This window comes from Apteryx mantelli, chromosome 14 (assembly GCF_036417845.1).
Source record: "Apteryx mantelli isolate bAptMan1 chromosome 14, bAptMan1.hap1, whole genome shotgun sequence".
Classification (NCBI taxonomy): Eukaryota; Metazoa; Chordata; class Aves; order Apterygiformes; family Apterygidae; genus Apteryx; species Apteryx mantelli.
In genome coordinates, this window is record NC_089991.1 from 371,804 (window position 1) to 394,604 (window position 22,801).

Here is a 22,801-nt window from a genome sequence, read left to right on the forward strand (position 1 = left end):
CAACCCTTTCCCAGCACAGTCATTTCTCGTCTGAATTAACGAGCAGGCCTGCTTGCTGCAAGCACAGATCCTAGTCCCTGCACGACATCACTCACTCCAGTTCAGAGAACACACTTTTCCTCCAAAATGCTGGCGATTGCACTTATTTGCTGGACTGACAGCCGAGCAGACTGGGGTCCTGCAGCGTCTGCACAGCTAAGACGCTTGCTGAGGTCAACAGTACCAGGGGATGCGGTGCCACGACAGAAAGCGGGCACCACCGGCTGCACCAGCCCTGCCTGCTTCACCGGCCTGGCCAAACACCTTTCACCACTTGCTTCCTCCAAGTACGTGTACGTGTCTATGCCCAGTACCTTTAAATCCATGATAATTCTATTCTGTTGATATCTATTTAGTGATTATGGGCATGTAATCACTGATCATCTCTAGATATGCTGTTTGCTTTTGTTTTGTGCTCTCCTGACGCTACAAACAAGGCTATGGGAGGGGAGGGTGAGGAAAAGCCTGCTTTAGGCCTGGAAGGATTTATTAGATCAAGTGCGACACCGTGAAACCAGAAAAATCTCAGCCTAGTCCCCAGACTTCTGTCCAGGAACAAAAGCAGCAGCAGCGAGAAGTAGTCGATGATCCCTAGGACGCACTGGGAAGGAGGGGAGCCGCAGCAGGCAGACTGCTGCTCGAGGCAAGTCAGTATTTGCTGTCACGGGGAAGGCAAAGGCAGAGTCCTCGCGCGGGAACGGCTGAGCAGGACTGTGCCGATGGGGGCAGGCCCTGGACGGTGGCATCCCAGCGGCAGGGAACGAGCAGAACAGGCGGAAAGAGACCGGCTTGGAGGAGTGGGAAGGAGACAGGACGTGAACCCTGAGGAACCGACGGACCACTCTTGCTGAACTGGGTTCTGCACAAGCCTGGCAGGATATCTGTGGTTTTGAACTGATCCAGAATGTGTTTTTCCTTGCATAAATTCATCTAATCCAGGCCCTAGGGGCCCACTGCGCACCAAGCCAGACAGCTGCTGCAGCGGCTACAGTCTCACCCTTCCTGACTGTGGTCCTGAAACTGCCCACCGGCCTGCTACCTGCAGAAGGTGTCTGCAGTTTCACTTGGTCGCTCCTGCAGGTCTGGAGCTGCATTTCTGGGCTGGTCTTGAACTACTTCTATCCTGACACAAGGTGACCAGCTGTAGAACCTGCCAGGTGTTCCTCCTCACTGCTTCTGGTGGGTCCAGATAACTATGTAGCCTTTACCCATTTTGAAATATTTTGGGTTTTGAACTGACCCGGACTGATCTGTACTTCTGAATCTATTAGGATCATTACTTCAGCTGTCTTGTGAGAGCTATAACTCTGGCACCCTTTGTCTCCTACAACCGCGTAATTCAGTGACTCGGTCTGATTGTGATGTCTGCAGCGTCATGAGAGTCCTTCTGCATTAAGGAAGAGGTAGTCCCTCCATAAGGGACAAGGAGAAGGAGGAGGATGGAGCGGTCTCCTGTTCCACAATTATTATTTGTTAACATTTCAACTATCAGCTCATTTCAGGAGAAAAAACATATGTTGAAATGTTGGAATTTTCCCCAGATTTTGCTCAACACTAAACAAATCTGGGAATAAAAAGCATCACTCTATTTCAGAAATATTCTTGGAATAGCCTAGCACAGACATTTATAAATATATTCCAACTGCTCATCACAGTAGCGCTCTCCATGAAACTCATTAGCATGGAAGGCTCCAAAAGCACACTAAAATAGGGCTGCATGTGTTGCTAGAAGTTACACCCTCTAACAATGCAACAGCATTTTGCAATAGAAATGAACATGCTATGAACCCACCTTCCCTTGTGGCTTTGACATGAAATACTGAACAGATTTTGACAGAGTCAAATCGCTGTTCTTTATAACTCTGCAGTGGTTTGGCTTTGGTAAGGAACTTCACTAAAGCCACCATGGTACTGTTTAGCAATCTGTCAGATGACATCTGTGCCTATGGTGAAATCTTTCCCCCATACCCGCTATAAAGGAAACAGAGAAGAATAGAGTATACATTAGTTTCTCATTGTTTTTGTGTTAGACAAGCATCCTGTTCCCATCTTTTCTAGTTTGTCCTTCCAGTCTTGTCCATTAATTTACCTCTTCCAGTACAGCACATCCAGCCCAATACAGAAGTAACAGGCTCTGTATTGTCTTGCTTACCTACGGGTGGGTAGGGCAGCACGTCTGCCATACCATGGAAAGTTGGGGCCAATAAAGTGAAATGGCATGTCCGAGACGCACATAAAGTCATACGTCCAGGAACAAAGACATGCCTACTGGTACTGGAAACTCTGTTCTGGGAAATAGTGACTTTAAAACCAGCTGAACACGAGCACCCAGCATGACATTGCGGCTAAGACAAATGCCAATCCTTGGATGAGGAAGCAGAGATGTACCAAATGGGAGCACATTATGGCTGCATTTAAGACTGTTATACTATTGCCACACTGTCTTCAATTCTAGCTGCCTGTGTCCCAGTGGATGACAAAACTGCCACCGTTCCAGCCACAATTACAGTATAAGGACTGGAAAACATGCTTTATAGTTTATTCTTGAGGACAACAATATAATTGTAATAACAAAGAGAAGGTTAAGCAGAACTTGATCACTACCTGTAAGTGCCAATACAGTTGCATGTACTTGATAGTAGGAGACCCCTGAAGCTTGAGGGTGGAGGCGTATGAGTGCTCTATTGCTAGAACTTGAAGTTGAGTACATTTATAGGTGATATGGGATGTCCATTTTTAACAGCAATGGTAGGGTTCTGTTTTAGGAACTTACTATGCCTGTCACATATTCCCAAGCACTAAAAGTGTAAATCAAGGTCAGATGTTTTTCTGAAAGATACGGTCATGCAGAATCAAATGCAGAACCCCTCGATATGTACAACAGCCTGGAGGATCGCAAAGGTCCTTTCTGACCTTCTAGACTGCTGCATCTGAAAGTCTAGAATATGGAGCATGGTGATGGAAACAGCCGCTGCTGGTCTTCCCTGGTTGACGAAGACAGCAGGCTCCTCAGTTGCTCATTTTTCATGAGCGTGACATGTCTTGGGGCATAAAAAAATCCCACCCACCTCTAACCTCTTTGTCTGAACGTAGGTAGAACAAGCAGATTTTTCCTGTCGTCTGGCTCTTTCACTGTTTCTTCTGTGTCTGTCCTTAGCCTGACTTTTCCTGAGGCACACTAAATGCAGTGCTGGACGCTGTCCTGACATTGCCACAAGAATGAATCAGCAAAGCAATTCTGTTTATCTGGACAGTCTCTCAGAGCAGGAAATCCTAGTAAATAAGACCTGCAGAGCAAGAGAAGGCAGTTCTAATTTTGCGTGAGACAAGATAACTTCAACTAATCTCATCATTGTTACCTATCATGCATGTAATAAAGGAATTTATTTTTATCAAACCTTTTTTGGAAAATTCCCTGTAGGAAGCAGATGGGGTTGGAGGGAGCAGAGATATCCTGCCACTACCGCTGCCCTGCTGCTTCTCCTTGTGCCTCCGGCTGAACCTACAGACCATGGCAGCACATGAGCTACGAAACCAGACGTGCATCTATCATGCTAACAAAATTATGCCACCATTATGTGCCTTTCATGCACAGTTACAAAAATCTGCTGCCTCCAGGCCCACAGGAAAACTAGCGTAAAACCATTTTGTATTGATCTGACATCGAGGAAGGAAATGTCCTCACTCAGGACGTGACTCTCATGCTTGAGCTTGTGAGAGTGGCAAAGGAGGGGGTCAAATCTCAGCTAACGCCAACAGCCAATTTCTTTTAAATAATGTGACATTCTTGGAGTCTAATGAGTGTTGTGATAACAGCTGTGGAGACAGAGACGCTCCCTTCCCACCCCTCCTATCCTCCTGAAAGAGGCTGAGTAACTCCAGAAAGAAAAACAAGAATGAAAGGCTAGACACTGAATATTGTGAATTTCTGGCATGGCCCTCCGCCTGCCGCCGCCTCTCTGTTCCTCTGGGGTGAAAGGCCAAGATCAGCTGCCGTACAATGCTGGAAATTACCAGAAGGGAGCCAATTCCTGCAAAGTCAGCTTGGCTCCTCTGAGTGTGTCTGGGCCTTGGCTGCTGCTCAGCTGACAGAGGAACGTGCCCAAAAACATAAATAATGTTACTGGTGACTGAGGGAGGCCCATATACATCAGTACGGCAAACCGGCACTTTGGTGTAACAGGCTGTTTTGGAAAGAGTCCTCTGAATATCAAGCGATAGCTGTCAGCCCCGCGAGTCCCACGAGCCCCTGTGATCCCGTGAGACCCCCATGAGCCCTGCAAGCCCCGAAAGCCCCATGAGCCCCACAAGCCCTGTGAGACCCCTGTGAGCTCCTATGAGCCCCACGAGCCCCGCAGGCCCCTGAACTCTGCGAGTCCCACGAGTCCCGCGAGCCCCCGTGAGCCCCGTGAGCCCTGTGAACCCCCTGAACCCTGCAAACCCCCCGAACCCTGTGAGCCCCCAAAACCCCACAAGTCCCCGTGAGCCCCACAAGCCCCCGAACCCCGCAACCGCCCCAAACCCCACGAGCCCCCGTGAGCCCCAAGAGCCCTGTGAGCCCCAAGAGCCCCCAAACCCTGCAAGACCTGCAAGCCCCAGGAGCCCCCCGAACCCTGCGAGCCTGCAGCATCCCATACGCCTGCTGTCGCGCTGCCCTGCCACCGTGCTGGAGGCTTCGGCTGTGCTGCAAACAGGCACGCTCCGCTGTAACATAAGTGACTGGACCACCTCACGCATGGGGAAATGCTTCTTTTTGGTAGTTTACTAGCTTATGCTTTGGAGCATATTTAATTTCTGCTTAGCAATGGAGGCCCAGGAAAATCCTCTAACGCAAGAACTCCAGATAGTTATCAGTGATCCTGAAATAAAATCCAGCTGTAGCATTTAGTGTTGTGATGCTGCTTCACACCGCTCTCGGACAAAAGCGAGGGCCAATGCCTCGCAGTGCTAGGGAGAGAAGGGAAACGAGACGAGATCTCAACTTCCCCATGTAGCGAGCAATTTCCAGTGGCACAGGCAATATTTATGTGAACAGAAACCCACAGCTTGGGACATTGCTTTTTCTTTTTTTAAAGCATATTCTGGTTTTATCACAGGCAAAATCAGTTAGGGAGGAGCATCTGGCAGCTGGGAGCCACCAGCACAAGCATTTGCCAACAGACGGTCTGCAGTTTACTCAGTTAAGTAACTGCGTGCCTGCCAGACGAACGGAAAATGAATTGGCGAAAACACGAGAAAATAGGCAGCAGAGAACAATCATGTCTTGGCAGAGGCAGGCGAGATGACCTAGCACGACTTCTCCGTCAATACCTGCTCTGTTTGAACGATTCAGTTGGCAGCTGTAATTCCCCTTCAAACGTGTAAAAGATCTCTCCCAACAAGTGGGCAGCCTCCCCGAAAAATGCTTGGGACAGTCACCATCACCCCGCGCTCTTGCCGCAGCCCTGCGGTTCCCCCGCGGAGGCACCACTGGGGAACCCAGCTGGAGCGCGCGGGGAAGCCAGTGCGGTCCATGCGTGTGGGGAAGCCAACGTGGTCTGAGTGCGCAGGATGAGCACACAGGGAAGCCAACACGGTCCGAGTGTGGGATGAGCGTGCGGGGAAGCCAATGCGGTCCAAGCGTGCGGTCCGAGTGCGTGGGATGAGTGCGCGGGGAAGCCAACATGGTCTGAGCATGTGGGATGAGCGCACGGGGAAGCCAATGCGGTCCGAGTGCATGGGATGAGCACGTGGGGAAGCCAACGTGGTCCGAGTGTGTGGGATGAGCATGTGGGGAAGCCAACATGGTCCAAGTGCGCGGGATGAGCATGCACCCACCCCAGACAAGGCAATTACGTCCCAGCTCATTAATTAACCCTTCTGCAGAAAGGGATTTGGCTAAAGGAGCTGCCAGGAAGGCTCCACGCTCCCCCCATTCATCACCAGTACGGTTCACCAGTAACATGACCAGCTTCCATTTCTGAGTGCTGCTTAATGAAAACACAAAAACAGAAGCTCCTGCTCAGCTAGAAAGACATGCTCTAATCAGGAGTAAATTAGATGCTTGCCACTCCGAAACATAATTTCCCATAAAATGAATGCTGGTTCCTAGATCTGGAATGCTAGCCTCTTCCTTTTCCTTCAGGACGTGACCAGCAGTGCCCATCTGGCAGGCTCAGCTTGGACTCCTGAACTGCGACAGACGGGTACTCTTGCTCCATGGTTGAGAAATTAATGCAGTTATTGAACCAAGGAAATGCTCTGTGGGGCTGATGTGTTGGTTCTGAGAGGATCTACTGCAGCACCAAAATAAATGACTTCACATGCTTGCCAGCTCCGGGCTCCCGGGCTCGGAGGGCGAAGACAGCCTTCCTGGTGGGAACCCCTCCCTGATCTCTATCTCTGCAACTACTTTGCACAGACAAGCATGAGGAGACCAGGTTTGCCAGCAGGTTTTGGAGATACACCGCTCAAGACTGTTTGCATAAAAAGCACTTTTGTCAACTAGGGTATAACATGCAATTGAAAGAAAAGAAAATGTGCTTAATTACAGGACATGGGCATTTTACCATTATATAATTAAAAGCTTCAAATCTGGTCTGAGATATACCGAAATATTAATAACGTATTTTGCTGGGCCCAAAAGAAAGGCTATTGCAGTGAACACCTACTGAACCCCAACTTTAATTTTCATGGTATTTGCTAACTAAAGGCTTTATGACACCTGTTGTCAGGTAACAAAAAGAATCTTAAAAGTGAATGGCAATGTGATCTAAAAACAAGTGCAGTAGAAGGTAGAGAAATAAAGCCAAGAACTGTCTCTGAAGAACATACAGTGAAGAATTTCCGTTAAAGGTCAGCTTTTAATACCTTCGTTTCTTAGAACAGCCCCCACCCTCCTTTACCAGTGCTGATAACTTCTCTGCGACCATGTATGCAGCAAGGTACTAGACAAGATAAACATAAGAATCAGGATTTAAATAAATATTGCTATAAGGACTGTACAATGCCAAAACTTTTGCACGTTTGCAGAACGAGACAAAAGCCAGGCGCTGTTCCAAGGAATCTGCATTCCCCACGAGCTGCGCAGCCACACGCAGCGGTCCCGGCCGAAACAGAGGCTTCCTTCTGCCTTCTCGGCGCTCAGCGCGCAGAGCCGTCTGGCAGGCTGCGGGTGACGAGCCCGCTTGTCATCCTGCGAGAGCCTCGCTCCTCAAGCGCTGTTAACCGGGAAGCGCCTGCGCTCGCCGCCTGGCGCACCCTCACCGCCAGCCAGCGAAGGGAGATGCAGCGGCTGTGTCGAGCCCTCCCCTCCTGGGGGCAGAGGCTGGCTGGCACGGTTCTCGGCGTCTGCTCAGCGGATCCGACCTGCAGCAGGGAGCGGATAAGTTCGTTCGCGTTAAGGATGTCCCTTACGGAGGTAGGGACAATCAGGGCTGGAGGAGGAGGATAACGCGGCAGGACAGCACTCCCTCGGCGCCCTTTGTCTGCACTCCACCTTGCCATGGCGCCGGGTGGCGGGGCAAAAGGACCCCTCGCTCCTTTGTAAGGGCACGTCAGACCTGCCCGATGGAAAACAACACCGCCAAAGAATATAAATCTGAAACAGAAACTAAATGCTCTCCAACTCGCCTTTCTGTCCATCGTTGCAGAGGCAGCGGACAAACATCCAGAGCCAAGGCCCAGCCTCTTGTCTTCCCACGTCTAGACGGTCACCGTTTCTCACTCCCTAGTCTTCGTTATTATAGGGCTATGCATGCCCAAATGCAGAAGTTCCTTCAGTCGCAGCTGTCACAGAACCATTAAGGTCTTATCATAAGAATTATTTATTCAGGCCTTGCTGAAAATTTGTTCCAGGAAATGAAACTTCAAGTAGTAGTAACAGTCTTGTTAACACGGTAATAACAACACACTGCCATCTGAATTACAAACGAGTGTGTTAAACCTCACAGATTCCTATGAAGCTGGTAAGTACAATTGTGAATTCTGTGCGGTAAATAGCCAAAAATGCAGGGTTTTGTAAATTGTTCCGCTTAGGTGGAGGAGAAGGGGACCGAGCCGATTACAGTGCTCCAAGTGCAGTCACAGGAGCTGCCTGCCTCCGTGAGCGCGCAAGGAAGGAACCCATCCCCACGCGTTTCCTGCCGTGCTGCCAGCTCCTGGAGCGCTCTCCGTGGCGCCGCTGTCCTCCGCCACGGGCCAGGCTGCCTGTGAACTTTTCCGTAAGCGAGACCCGTCGGTCTGCAGGGGCCTGGCAGAGACAACGGGGCTGCTTTGTTTTCACAAAAAAGGTTGGAAAAAGTATTATTGACAACATCCTGTGATGCAAATGTTGGGTTGTGAGAACCCACCTGCTGGGACGCTGAGGCCAGGTACTGCACACAGATGGTCCCTGGAAAGAAACCAGCACTTGGGAAAAGAGTTTTAAACGAAAGCGCCATGGCAGATGTGGCAGTGCTGCTCGGCTAAGCGCCCACTGGAGGCTCAGCCCTGGCTGCCTGGTCCTTCAGGCCTGCCGCGCTCTTGAGATGGGGCGGTGCTCTCGAGGCCACGCTGCAAATCAGCCGGGCAGGCGGCTCCACGTGTGCTGTGCATGGCCCGGCCTGCACGGCTGGGTGTGCATGGGTGTGCCTGCACAGCTGGGTGTGCACATCTGGGTGTGCACGGGTGTGCGGGCACGTCTGGGTGTGCACGTCTGGGTGTGCCTGCACGGGTTTGCCTGCAGGAATGGGTGTGCACGGGCGTGCCGGCACGGGTGTGTCTGCGCGGCCGGGGCGGGCGCCACGGCGTGGCGGGGGGCGGCGGCCCCGGAGCAGCGGCGGCCTGAGCCGGCACCGGGCCCTGCGCGCACCCCGCCCCCGCGCGCACCGGGCCCCGCGCGCACCCTGCCCCCGCGCGCACCCCGCGGCCCGTCCCGGCGCGGGCACGGCGCTGGCCGGAGCGCGCTGCCCCCGCCGGGCCCCTCCCGCCCCTCCCGCCCCTCCCGCCCCGGCTCGCCCCGCCCCGCCCCCAGCCCCGCCCGCGGCCCCGTCCCCCGCCCCCGTCCCGGCGGCGCGCGGGTCTGCGCGGCGGGATGGCGGCGGGCGGGCGGCGCGGCGGCGAGGAGCTGCCGGTGTACCTGGCGCGGCCGGGCGCGGCGGCGGCGGTGCCGCGGCAGAAGCGCGGCGGGCTCTTCTGCAGCGTCGAGGGCGCCTTCGAGAGCAAGACCCTCGACTTCGGGGCGCTGCGCGTGGGTCAGCGCCGCGCCGCGCCGCCCGCCGCGCGCCCCCCGCCCGGCCCCGGCCCCGGGACCCAGCCCGACACCGGGACCCAGACCCAGCCCCCGCCCGTCGCCGAGCCCCGCGCCGACCCCGGACGGGAGCCGCTCCGCAGCCCGGGCCCCGCCGACCGCCAGGTACCGGCCGCGGCGGCGGACGGCGCGAGGGGGCGAGCGCGAGAGTGAGGGAAGGGGCGAGTGAGGGGGCGAGTGCGAGTGTGAGGGGGCGAGTGCGAGTGTGAGGGAAGGGGCGAGTGAGGGGGCGAGTGCGAGAGTGAGGGGGCGAGTGCGAGTGTGAGGGGATGAGTGTAAGGGAAGGGGCGAGTGTGAGTGTGAGGGGACGAGTGTGAGGGAAGGGGTGAGTGAGCGTGAGTGTGAGGGGACGAGTGCGAGTGAGGGGGTGAGTGTGAGAGTGAGGGGACGAGTGTGAGTGTGAGTGAGGGGGCGAGTGTGAGGGAGGGGGTGAGTGTGAGAGGGGACGAGTGTGAGGGAAGGGGTGAGTGTGAGGGTGAGGGGATGAGGGTGAGGGGATGAGGGTGAGGGGATGAGGATGAGGGTGAGGGGGCGGGTGAGTGAGCGTGAGGGGGCAAGTATGAGGGGATGAGTGTGAATGTGAGTGAGGGGGCGAGTGAAAGTGTGAGGGGATGAACGTGAGTGGGGCAGGAGCGTGAGGGCGAGCGCAGCGTGTGGGGGTGATGGCGTGTGAGTGAGCGGGAGGGGGTGAGTGAGGGGTGAGTGTGAATGGGGGGAGGGGAGTGAGCTGAACATGGGCAGGGGCGAGTGCGAGTATGCGAACACGTGTGTGAGTGAGTTTGGGAAGGTGCTGCGGTGCCTGTCTGTGGGTGCGTGTGCTGGGGGCGAGTGTGAGAGCGCAGGGCGGTGTGGGGTGGCTGCGGGGGTGCGTGTACGCATTATGGGGCTGGGCGTCCCCGTGCCCTTCCACTCCCTGGCTCGGCGCAGGATGGGGCTGGGCTGGGGCGGCGGGGCCTGCGGTGGGGTCCGTGTGGGCCTGTGGCGGGGTCGGTGGGGAGGGTGACGGGGTCCGTGTGGGCCTGCGGTGGGGTCCATGGGGAGTGTGATGGGGCATGTGGGGGCCTGCGGCGGGGTCCATGGGGTGCACGGCGGGGCGTGCGGGGGCCTGTGATGGGGAGCGCGTGGGCCTGCAGCAGGGTGCGTGGCAGGGCGCGTGGGGGCCTGCAGTGGGGTGTGTGGGGTGCACGGGGGCCTGTGGTGGGGAGCGTGTGGGCCCGCAGCATCTGCGCACTGTCCCGCCACCCCAACCAGAGCGGGCTGGGTGGCTCCTGCTCTCCTGTGCGAGGGACCCGTGCGAACTCTCCCCACCCGGCCGCCTGCGCTCCGGCTGCAGGGGGATTCAGGCTCAGGATGACACTCTTGGTGGGGAGTTAAGACTTGGCACTGGACCAACGTTGTTGCTTCTCGGAGGTTTGTTCCCGTTTGGGTCTGGATTGCAAAGACAGATGAGGAGTGCATAATTGCTACTCGCCGTTGTGATGAATAACTTGCAGTGGAAGTCTGTTACTCAGCAGAACTGCAGACCGTGCAGACTGTAGCTGTAGTTCAGGCTGTGGGTTCTTTCATACTAGCTCTGGTTAACCAGGAGGAGGATCTACAGTGTCCTCCTGTGTTTCTTTAAAGGAAGGAAAGAAGGGGAAAGAGGGCTTTGCTGTCATCTTGTAGTCTGCAGAGCTCCTGCCTGCAAAGTGGGATGTCAGCAATTCTTGGAAATACAAGCAAAAGATCTGTACTGCATTACCAAGAATGGTAAAGGTGCGTGTCAGAATAGCTGACTCTTTTTGCTACAGTTGGACCTTTTATACTTTTATGAAAGTACATCTCTCTCCCCCCTACTGCCTCTTTCTTCCTCTAAAAAGGGGTTTTGGAGTAGCTGCTCCAAAACAGACTGATTCTGATCCTGCTTTGGCACAAATCAGAAGTACTGTAGCCAAAGCCGGTGATTCACGTTGATCTGGAAGTGGCATCGCTGGAGATAGCATCAGGTATAAAGTTTCTAAAGTCATGCCAAACTCAAAAGTATTAAATAGATATTCCCTCCCGCTCAGCAGTGTAGATCCTTCTGTCAGAGGTTGAGATTGCTTGCATTTTTGGTTCTGATCCCATTCACACCAGTGTGACTTTGACAGGAAGATCATTAAGTTAACAATGCTGAATAAGTCCTTCAGTGAGGATTTCAGTGGGCCTGCTGCTCGTTTACATATGAGGCAAGTGAGGCCATTAGTTGGGCTGCTGGTCAGTGAGTTCATTTGGGGCTGGACTTTTTAGTAAATGGTAGTCTCACAGGCATTGTTTTTTAAGGGTGAATGGGGCAAAGAAATAAAACCTGTTTTTAAAAATGGAAGCAAAAATCACTTGAATGAAATAGCAAGTCTGCAGCTTAGCCTGAAGAAGGTATGTAGGTGTATAAGGGTTCTGCATATACCCCAGTTTGTGTCCAGATTACTAACCTTGATGAACTGAAAACATTATGTTCTGGAGGACTAACCTCACAAGCGAAAGCCTGATGGGAGCAGAAGCAGTGAAGTGCAGAGGCCCTAATGACTTGGCCTGTTCTAGTTTTTATGAAACCCATCAGGCTTTGTTCAAGGTTGCCTGTTCTCTGTAGGAACTTCCGGCTGGACAACTCTTACTCCTTCAGTCTCTGCTTTTTGTTCCTTATTGGCACAATATTTGGTTCCTGTTCTTGAGCCTTGCACTTTTTGCAGGCCATTTTAGAGAGCTGGGAACAAAATTAACATTATTCCCTTCAGTACCAACCTTGTCCATATGGTTTTAATTGCAGCTGCAGAATTGACCAGTATGTTATCAATTTTACGCTGCTGCTTGTTGGAGAAGAAACAGAAACTGAGACAGTCTGTCTGCAGACTTTGCTCTGGGCTCTTCTTTATTAGCAGTACCAAAAATTCAAAACAGTCTCATTCCTTTTTAAGGTCTTGTCTAGATCCTTGTCTCCATGATTTTGTAGCTGAGGTTTTCCTTCAACAACTCCTCTCTTCCCAATGATTCCTACTTTGAGATTTCTTCCTCTCAGGTCTTCCACCTGACAGGCATCAGCAACCAAACCCTTTTTATCTGCATTTCTTGTCCAAGAAGGTGGGAAGCTTCATGTATAAGTGTTCTGTGCCTACATGATTAGGAGGAATCATATGACTTAGTGCTACAACTTTCATGTTGAGAAGTGTCCCAGAGTACAACAGGCCTGACAGGAAATGCCCATCTTGCATACTGAGCCACGCTGCGGCAGGTTAGTGTGAGCGTCTGCAGCCACAAAGTTTGCTTGTGTTGAGCTCTTTGCAGACTCGGAGCGCACAAGGGCTCCTTTGTCGAGACAGATTGAACTTCTCTGAATAATTTCGCAGATTAAGAAACAGACAGAGAGAGAGGTTAAGTGATCTACCCTTGGCCACACAACCATTTATTGGGAAAGCTGAGAGTAAAAGATTTGCCAGTTCTTAATTCTATATGCAGCAGACAGAATTGCATCTACTAATTTTGCAGTGATCAGATTCTTGGGAATACAAGACACCAACACAACTTTTTTTTTTTGGTAATAGCATTAATTATAATTAAAGCACCACTACTTCTGCAGGAAGACAACTGCAATGTGTAATGCCCTGTGATAACATGTCATGTCATACAACCTGTTGTTATACAGGCCCAGGTAGATGTTTCAACTGTACTTTATTACAAAGTCTACTGGAAGTGCGAAAATGAAGCAGTGGATTCAGCCACAGTGAAACGATACTGTTATACTACTAAAAGAGTGTGTTTAAGAGCAGTTAGTTGCCTTGCCTTTGCTTCATCGATATGAGTTTGAGCTTTACCTGTTGATTTGGGAATGAAAAGGGTAACTGGTCATTCAGGCTAGAGAGTCAGAGGTGACTTAGATATGCTCTTGGCCATGCAAGCTGGTGTGTGCCTATGAGGACAAATGAGCTTTCTAGGTTCATCCCAGCTGCCTGATCCCAGTGCAGGACTACTCCAAGGAAGAGAAATGCTTTTTCTCTGGTAAAACCAGGAGGCCACTTTGCTTGGTACAGGGATCTACTACCTCAAGGGTTGCCATTGCAGAGCACTTGAGATTTGGATGAACAATGTTAGGGGCATGATTCTGCTCTTAAAGTATTCATACAGACCTTATTTGACAAGCACAGTTTAGCTCAGTGCAGGTTTCTGTAAATAATAGCCTACATGGACTACACCCTTCTGAATTTTTCTGCAGTTTTTCTTGAGCATGGCCATGCTTTTTGTCTAACCAGAGTGGATTATGTCACTTATTTTACTATCATGAAGTGAAGTGTGTTTCTCTGCACCTCCCATACAACATTCTCTGAACTCCTGTGGTAAGGACATGCACTAAGGACTAAGAATTTATAAATACATAGCACAGGACTTCACTGCTTGCCTTCAGCTGGGCACCTGTGGAGGCAAGGTGGCTTTAAGAGGAGAAAAAGTGAGCTTTATAATGTAAAGGGACTCCTCAGTGCTCTCTGTTTAGGGAAGATGATAAAACAGAAATGTATGGTAGCCTCTTTCATGTACCTTCTTGCTACTCAGCTGTACAGATTACTTGTTTTTTCATCCCTTTGTTCAACAAAACAGACCAGAAACAATTGGCCTGTTACACTTATCCCCAGACTTTTCGTCCCATCTTGCTGCATGGTTCTGTAGTGAAGTCGTCATTTCCAAGGCAACTGGCTGTAATCCCACAAACACGGGATTACAACTTCACCACAGGCTGAGGCAACTCTGTCAGCGAGGCTGCATGGGAGAAGGCTCCCACCCTTCAGCAGAAGCCAGTATTGTTGGGCAAACTACCACTAAGCAAAAAAGGGCCTGGGGTCCCTCCCCTTCAGAAAACCCGTTGAAGCCAGTCATTTGCTTTTCCCTGGAGATAGCTGGCATCACATGGGCCCCTCCAACATCCAGCTCTGGGACACCACACAGATCTAGCTTATGATAAACTCCAGAATGACATATAAGGCTGGGTTAGAGAAGGAAGCTTGAACTAACTCTGTTCTCTCACTTTTTTCTCTTTCTGACGCTTCTGAAATTTGTTACGACTTCGGTCTTCAGCTTTTTTATTTCCGTTGCCAGTAGTTTATAGCAGAAACACCAAGCCAACAGCAGTCTTTTACTTACTAGTGAACTTGGCATGATCTAACAATTGCAGTTGTGCGCTGCCTTTTAGCACAGTTTAATACCTTGTGTCTATGCAAGGAATCATAAAGCGCTTTGATAGTGTTAATTCATAACGGCAGTGTAACCTAACATAGCAGAGAGCTGAGGAAGGGGATTTGCTTTGGTTTTGCATTTTTTTAACAGAAAGATTTTGAGTTATGTTGTTTCCAGTATTACTACAGACAATGGGAACAAACCCAGACCACTAGGCTAGTTTGTGTGATATGAATGCAACAGTGAAATCCATGTTATAATTCATGGAGTTTCATGCTAAATACTCCGATTTTTATTGAGAAGATCCTGCATGTTGTGTGTGGTGTTTTTTTTTTTTTTTTTTTAAAGAAATCTAATACCTGATGGTCAATTCTGGGCTCCCCAGTACAAGAGAGACATGGCACTGCTGGAGAAAGTCCAGCAGAGGGCTATGAAGATGATTAGGGGACTGGAGCATCTCTCTTATGAGGAAAGGCTTCAAGAGCTGGGCCTGTTTAGCCTGGAGAAGAGAAGACTGAGGGGGGATCTTATCAATGTATACAAATATCTAAACGGGGGGTGTCAAGAGGATGGGGCCAGACTCTTCTCAGTGGTGCCCAGTGACAGGACAAGAGGCAACGGGCACAAACTTAAGCACAGGAAGTTCCACCTGATTATGGGGAAAAACTTCTTCACTGTGAGGGTGACAGAGCCCTGGAACAGGTTGCCCAGAGAGGTTGTGGAGTCTCCTTCTCTGGAGATATTCAAAACGCGCCTGGACGCAATCCTGTGCAACGTGCTCTAGGCGACCCTGCTTGAGCAGGGGAGTTGGACTAGATGATCTCCAAGAGACCCCTTCCAACCTCAACCATTCTGTGATTCTGTGATGCATAACAATAAGAAGTCAGCATTTTGGCTGTTCATGCTAGGATACAGATACTTGCCAGCAGTTATGCAAAACTATGAAGTGTGATGACCTGTCTACCATGTATAAAAAGACACAGATATTAGATTTCACGAGAGTTACTCATTTAGGGTTAGTTTTCTGAAGAAATTGGGGTTTCAACTGGAGTTCCTCCTTACTGCAGAAAGCTTTAGTTTTACTAAAAAACACACATCCTAACATTGAAATAGCTTGATTTATCATTTACATCCTTTAAGTGATTTATCCTGGTGGAGATGGTCCTTGGCTTCCTTTTGTCCGCATCCTTATCTGTAGGTAGTATGGCCTGTGCCAACCAGCTGACCCAGGAGGTGTGGAAGTGCAGTTGGAGCAGGGAACTGACTGGGAGACATGGGCACCTGGAGCATCTAACCACAGCATCCATAAGACACCAGGGCAGCATGCTGAACTTGCACAGCTGAGGCTTTGGAAGAACACTCTTAACTGTTGTACTGAGTGGTGTATTCCTGAAAACGTCAGCCTGTTCATGGAAAAACTTAGGTCTTTATAGAACTCTTATTAAGGAAAGAAACTTAGTTTTGTAGTCATGTAAAAAAGATGGGTTGGCCGATCACTCAGTCCTACATTGATTCAGCCTGTTCTCAGCCTTCTTGAAGCAAATACCTTTCCTCATGTTCCAGCTGAAAATTAACCCTATCAAAAAAGTTGCCTCTGGCTTACCCTTCCTTACTGTATGTATTGATGCTGACATGAAGGAGAGGGTGGAGACATGCAGCCTGAGGTTGGAGGAGGCAAGGATTGCTCTGCTCAGCAGCTGTAGGGACTTAGGTCAGCTGAAACTGATCGTGAAATATTTGAAACCACAATCTCAGAGGGTGAGGACAGAGGAAAAAACAGCTCATTCCTGTAGGTAAAAGAGGTGACATTGTTTTAAAACTGCATATTGTTTCTGAGGTTGATGGAAAACACAGAAAGACATGCATGTGTAATATTGCCTGATGCTGCATCAGGAAAAGTCTGTTTTCATGAGTGGCTTCCAGAATAGCTGTAATTGTTTCTCCCTGGACCAGAGACCAGCAGTGGGCTATAGCTCAGTACTTGGGTGGGAGATGACACAAGAAGACCCACAATAGGATGTGTCATCAGTGATTCAGTAGCTCTGCTCTTTCTTCTGAAGTGCCTCTGAATGATGAAGCCCAGCATGATACAAGGGGTCTGTGTCCCTGTCAAGCTGTGGGCTTTAGGGTGAGGTGCAAGATGAAGGCCTGATTCCCAGGCATTTGTGCTCATGATAGATCCCAAGACCCTTCCCGCGTAAAAATGACACATGGTCCATTTCACTGGCCTGAACAGATGAGTGGGGCAGAGGCGGAGCTGGGCTGGGCCGGGCTCTTCCGGGAGCTGCCGGGCGCTCCCCTGTGCTGCGACTGCAGCCCCAGGGCTGTCCCTGCCTGCCCTGCCGCTTTCCATAGGGCAGCCCCTGGCCACGGCTGCCCTGGGCTGGCCCCACAGCGCGAGTGTGGCCAGGCTGTGCGCCTGGGCTAGCGTCTTCCCTGCTTTGCTGGGGCTTGGAGCTGGTTGCTGCAGGCGGTCACTGGCCAGGTGCCCGGCTGTAACAGCCACGCCAGTCTAGGCCTGGCTGCGTGTGCAGAGGACGAGACATCCCACCAGTGTTGCAGAGATCAGTTAAAATGCACAGTGTGGCTCGGTTAAAACTCACAAAACACAGCCTGGGGTGGTGGCCCCAAACAGGCCAGGAGAAGGGTAGAGGGGGCCTCACCGCGTCCTGCTCTTGCCCTCCTCCTCTTCTCACAGAGGCAGCAGCAAACGTGGTATTTAAAGCAGGATGTTTATTACTGTAAAAGCAGAAACAGTTAGAAATGCAAGCTACATTTTCCCAGAAAAAAAACAACATCAGTGGTTTGAATTAAGGAGGAGCAGGCAGGAAATGGAAATGGAAAAGTTCCATGAAACCCAAAGCAGGAAAATACCAGATGCAGGTACGAAGCGATAACCAGGAAGCTATCTGGTCTCTGTTTGCTGGAGCTCTCTGCATGCATCAAATGAGATGCAGCTAGTGGGCTGGAGTGCACCCCAGGCAGGAGGGTGTTGACCAGCCATCTGGAAATCTACAGTGTTTCTTCAAGAGCCAGCTCCCACCCTGTTTAAGATTCCTGATATGTGGGATGAGATCATTCTTGAGAAGAGCAGATGCATGCAGAGTTGGCTTCTTTTCACTGAGTCAGCTAGCCAGGCCCTTAGCGAGACCACTCTACTGGTCCATGGTTCCCCTGGCTGCCCCAGTGCTGCTGTGTAGGAGGTGCCCTGAACCTGAGCTGAAGGCCAGATTCACCTTCCACTGAACCTGCTTGAGAGCCTTTGGGACCAGCATAGGGAACTGGATAGGTGGGAAGAGAGGGCACCTCAGCTGTACCCTCTGCTTTAGAGCACACTGCATTTACCTGCATTCTGGTTGTAACCTCCGCCTCTCCCTTCCACCTTTGCAATCACCTCTGTGACTGACAGCTGGAAGACAGGACAGCCAGAGTCCTTCAAGGAAAGGTGGGTGTGGGTATGAAATAAAGCACACTTAGCCACTGTGCCCATGTGGCTGAAGGACTTTAAAGAGTCCTTTCAGAAGTGTGGCTTCCTACAGTCTCCTCTGGGATTCCTGGTCCAGGTCTTTGAATCAGAAGTTGTAAGAAACATAGAGCTTTCTAATGTGGCAATCCCATCACTTCAGCAATGCCAGGATTTTGTCTTACTGGGAGCAGGGGAAAGAGATGGAAGAGGGCAAGCGGAGGGCTGCCAGTAGAAGAGGGCTGGACATGCTCTGATGTGATAGGTCTCTGTCCCCTCTGTCATTTTGCGTTTGCTGAAAGAAGGCAGTCTGTGCAGGAGGCTACACAGCATGTCACCCTGTGTGAGGAGTAGTTCTTATGTCTCGGTGGCTTTCTGTTCTGATGGCGGCCATTTGCAGCCAAATTTGCTGCTGGAATCTGGGGCAAGTGGGCAGTTACTTAAATAGACATCAGGATGTTCAAATAGTACGTGGTCAGCATCATCATGAAGTGGTCACTGGGGAGCATCCTGGCAGGCAATGTCTAGTTGATCAAAATATTTTCGGAGCCAAACAAATTGTAGATCCAGTCACATGGACATTCGTTGTTGTTCTTGTAAATTGGTGTGAATTTTCTTGAAACGCCCATTTTAGAAAAGAGGGGAAATTGTGAAAAAGTTTTGAAACATAGCTAAACATTTTGAGATTTTCAAAGCAAACCCCATGGCATTCTCATTTTGAAGAGTCTTTGTTATGTTAGAAATTACTTTAAGCATGTTTAATGAATACAAGTGAAAGTGTTAAATGCAAACTTCAGTAGATTTAAACTGAAATGAAACATTGTGGCTTGGCCATAGCAAAATAGTTTGCTCTATCCAAAATAATCTTTTCTGTTTCTTGTTTTTATCTAAGATGTCAGTATCTCCAACAAGACAGAACAATCCCAGCTCTGCTTATCCACAGGGTGGGAGGAATATTTGTCTCTGATGCACATTAAGCATTTCACTGGCAGTGTGGATTGGGCTTTTGGAGCTTTCGTTTCCTAACATATTGTCTTGCCAGCAGACAGGGAGCTTTCAAGACACAAATATTCCAAAAGATTCAGAGGAAATCCTGGGATGTAACTTGGAATTTTTTTTGTTCCACTTAACAGTGACTCTGCTGTTCCCTTCTTGTGCAAGGCCAGTTCCAAAATGGTCACCTCCTTATCTGTCCCATGTCAGTCTTCCCTATGGCAAAGTTTGCAAGGGTTTCAGTGGACTGTTTTAGTCTTTTTTACCTCTGCAGAAAGATTATGCTCACAGTCCTGTATGCCCACTAGGGAAACAAAAGTCCCACAGTGGTGAGGCTGCTGGCCAGCCTCCATCCCTCTCCACGCTGTAAGGATGGATCAGGACAGCCCAGAAGAAAGGCGTTCTCTTTTTTGTAAAGGGAGGTGACTTTGAAGTGGTCTCATGCTCTTTGTAACCTGTCAGCTTAGGCACAAACACTGAGGCATGAACTTAAAAATTGACTAGAAAGTTAATGATACAGTTTCTTATGAAAATGTATGGTGCTTAAAGGAAGGGCATATGAATTGTCTAGTGGGAAGCTGTATGCATCTGCATTACAAACAGCTCTTTTCTGAAGCATTATTAATGATCCGGAAGGGAGGTACACAGCATGCCGTTTTCAGATGACAGTGATACTATGAATGTCAGCTTGGGGGAGCACTGAGCTGGAAGTGACAAAATGAGATTCAACCTGGAAAAGTGCAAAGAGAACTGGGAAAAATAATCCAAAATGCAGATATAGAATTCATAGCAAACACTAACTCCATGACAGGTCTGGTGAGAGGAAGAGTTGAGCATCTGAGTGTTCACTGGTCTGCACTGTGGTGAGAAGGTAAGTGCGAGCTGAGGTTTCAGGGACACAGAGGCATTGTCCTGAGTCTGGCATAGCAGGATGAACCTTCACTTCAGTTCCAGAGAAATGCTGGTGAGTGGGCCAGCTCTCTAAGGAGACCAGCAAAGGTGATTAAAAGGTCAGAGTATTGATCTGATGATGTATTGATGGGAGTTAGTGGGGCAAACTTGTTACTGGTGTCAACCATACCGGTGGCTGGCTGGATTAAGAGGGTGAATTCTGCTCAGGAGATGTCGTGCACATGAGGCGGAAACAAGAAGACCAGTTTGGGAGTTGCAGCTACAAGACCATGGGAGGAGGAGGATGAAGGAGAAATGTAGCATGTGGAAACATGCTCTGAGAGCCTGCTGTCATTCTCAGGCATATTGGAATTCTTAGGCACAGGAATTATCAGAGTAAAGTCAGTGGTGTTATTGGAGAATGAAATCTTAAGTGCATTGCCCAGGATGCCTCAACTCCTTAAAGAGTGGAAGAAATAATGAAAAATAGACCAGAGGTACACAGTGCTTCTGGTTGGTTTTGAAATCAGAAAACAGCAGTGGGATTGGCTAATTTCTAATCTGACTGAATTTATGAAACTGTTAAGACTAAAGAAAATAGCCTGTAGACAGAAGTCACTAGTTCATATTCCTAGATACTTGAGACACCACTATTTATATCCAGGACCCACAGAACATCTTTACCATTGCCTCTCCAGACCTGAGCTCCTCACTCTCCTGCACTGCTTACCATCTGCCCTTTTTTCCTTTCCTGCGTCTGCTGAGTCAACGTGCCTTGTCATTACGAATGGCATCCAAGTGAGGAGGTTTGGTGATGAAAACAAGCAGTGTGAGACCCAGAAAAGTCATTTAACTTGTGGCCTAGGCAGGGTGTGTGACCTGCCCCAGAGGCGGTCTGAGTGGGTGCATAGCTCGCCACTGGACAGTCAGCTGTAGTACCTGGAGAGCCACCACAGAAGCCAGCCAGGGCTGCATTTCCTCTGTTGCTTTGCTTTGGGTGAATGCTTTCCCGACTCGGGCGCCTTCCATTGTTACCTCTGCAAAGAGGAGGATGAGGGAGTACATTAAACTTCCTCCGCCAGGGAGCAGTTGCTATGGATGGATGGAGGAAATGGGAGGAAGAAACAAAAAACAAACATGCCGGCTGCCTTCCTGGAGACAGGACTGAGAGGATGGAAAATATAACTGGAGCAATTGGCTTGTTCAGCTGGGCTGGCTCATGGCTGCAAGTCATGACCAGCAGCATCTTTCCCATCTCTGCTGGGAATAGCTGAGTCCATTTTACAGCAAATGGATTTGGATCCAATAACCTGTGTTTCCATTCAGCTGAGAAGGAGAAAGAAACGGTGCTGAGCAGAGAGCTCAGATGCTCTGTTTGTCACTGTGCATGTCAGAGGGAATGAGATAGGTGCCTGTGTTTTATGAACTTGGGCTGGCCCTTCCACACTGAGAGGGAATTGAGTCATTGCAGTGGAAATCCAGGCACTCTTGCTTAGCCAAAGTTCCCTCTGTGGAGGGAGCTAAGTGAAATGAAGTGATTTCCCTTCAGGTTTGGCCCTAGCATTTTGCCAAAGACAAGCTTCAGCGGTGAGTACAGCAGGAGGGGAGGGACGCAAGTCTTGCCAGGGTCCCAGCAGGAGGAAGCATTCCCGGTGAGTCAGCGCTGTGGGCCATGCCCACCTCAGTGTGATGCGCACCATTGATCCTGTTACAACAGGCACTGCAATATCCAGATATTTCATTGTCCCATCTCAGGTGCTGGTGTGGCTGCAGGCATTGCTGTGGAGACTGCAGGACATGTCGGGTTGTATCATAAAATACTGCAGTGAGAAGGATGGGATTGTCAGTTTTCCCCTAAGTCTGTGTCCCGAGCCCTGCTGGTGTGTGCCAGGCCTCAAGAATATTGAAATTGGTTAAAAAATAGTGAGATTTACAAACAAGTAAGGCATGCGGTGTTCTCTTTGTTTTGCAGCAGCTGTGATCACTAGGAACATCCTACTTTGCTCTTGTTTCTGTGATTGTCAGACAACCCGGGGGCTATAGCTGAAGGGAAAGCTTTAAGGAATCCCTAGGCCTGTCATGGACAAACATGTTCTTGTGCTTCATACTACAGGAGTTAGAAAGTTTTTCTTCATAGTTGTCTTAAAATTTTATTTGATGCACTTGGCTTTCATTTAAAAAAGCAGATAAAACCCCCTCACCTAAGCCTCCATTCAGTTCCTAGTTCTCCTGGTTGCAGACTAAAACTTGAAAATTTATCTTGAGTATCTGTAAAGATGCAGTAACCAGAAAGCAGAAAAGGCGAAGCGGAATGATACAATTCCTAGGTTTTTGCTAGGAAGAGGTAAAGTGAGTTCACACTGCACAATAAGGTTTCATAGAAGTTCTACACAAGTGGAGAAAGGAAACAATATATTGCACCTCTCACATCACAGTGAAATAACTGAACTTAATGAAAATCCTGTTTCTCAATGTACATGTTAAAGAAGTGAGGAAGGACCTGAATTTGGCTCAAACTTGCCAGTCATGCCAGAGACTGATTTATGAAAGAGTGGGGAGAGAGGCTGAAGGGACTGAACTAGCACCATCGGAAGCAGCACATGCTCTGATCATGTGCTGGTAGAGAAGCCATGCCACTGCGCCGTCCCTTCCTGCATCACTGTCACAGCTGCATTCACCCGCCATGTGGCAAAAGTTTGGATGCGCTCATGACTGAGGTTTGGGTCCCTTTGTGGTTTCCGACATCTGGTTTTCTCTGGGATCTCAAGTTTCTGGATGGCATGTGGAGGGAGCTGGAAGAGCTTGCTGGCTAAAGCCAGCCGTGGCCAGGCACCTTCGGTGCTGAAGCCGCCTGCGCAGAAAGGGAGCTCTGGCTGTCCTGGCCTTTGCCAATTAGAGGAGTGGTGCTTGTTGGCTCCCGGGAGTCCCCTGGCCAGCAATACTGCACCTCCACCAGAGCATGTCAGCAA

At 50.0% G+C, this 22,801-nt stretch overlaps 1 protein-coding gene across 1 annotated transcript in view; it reads left to right on the forward strand.

Moving 5' to 3' along the window:
* Positions 1–9,088: 9,088 nt before the first annotated feature.
* The window catches only part of DPYSL3 (dihydropyrimidinase like 3), a 52,001-nt gene continuing 38,288 nt past the window's right edge, over positions 9,089–22,801 (forward strand). Inside the window, exon 1 of the mRNA XM_067305117.1 lies at positions 9,089–9,412. Coding sequence (XP_067161218.1) covers positions 9,092–9,412 — 321 coding nt within the window. The 5' untranslated portion in view covers positions 9,089–9,091. The remainder of the gene's footprint in view (positions 9,413–22,801) is intronic.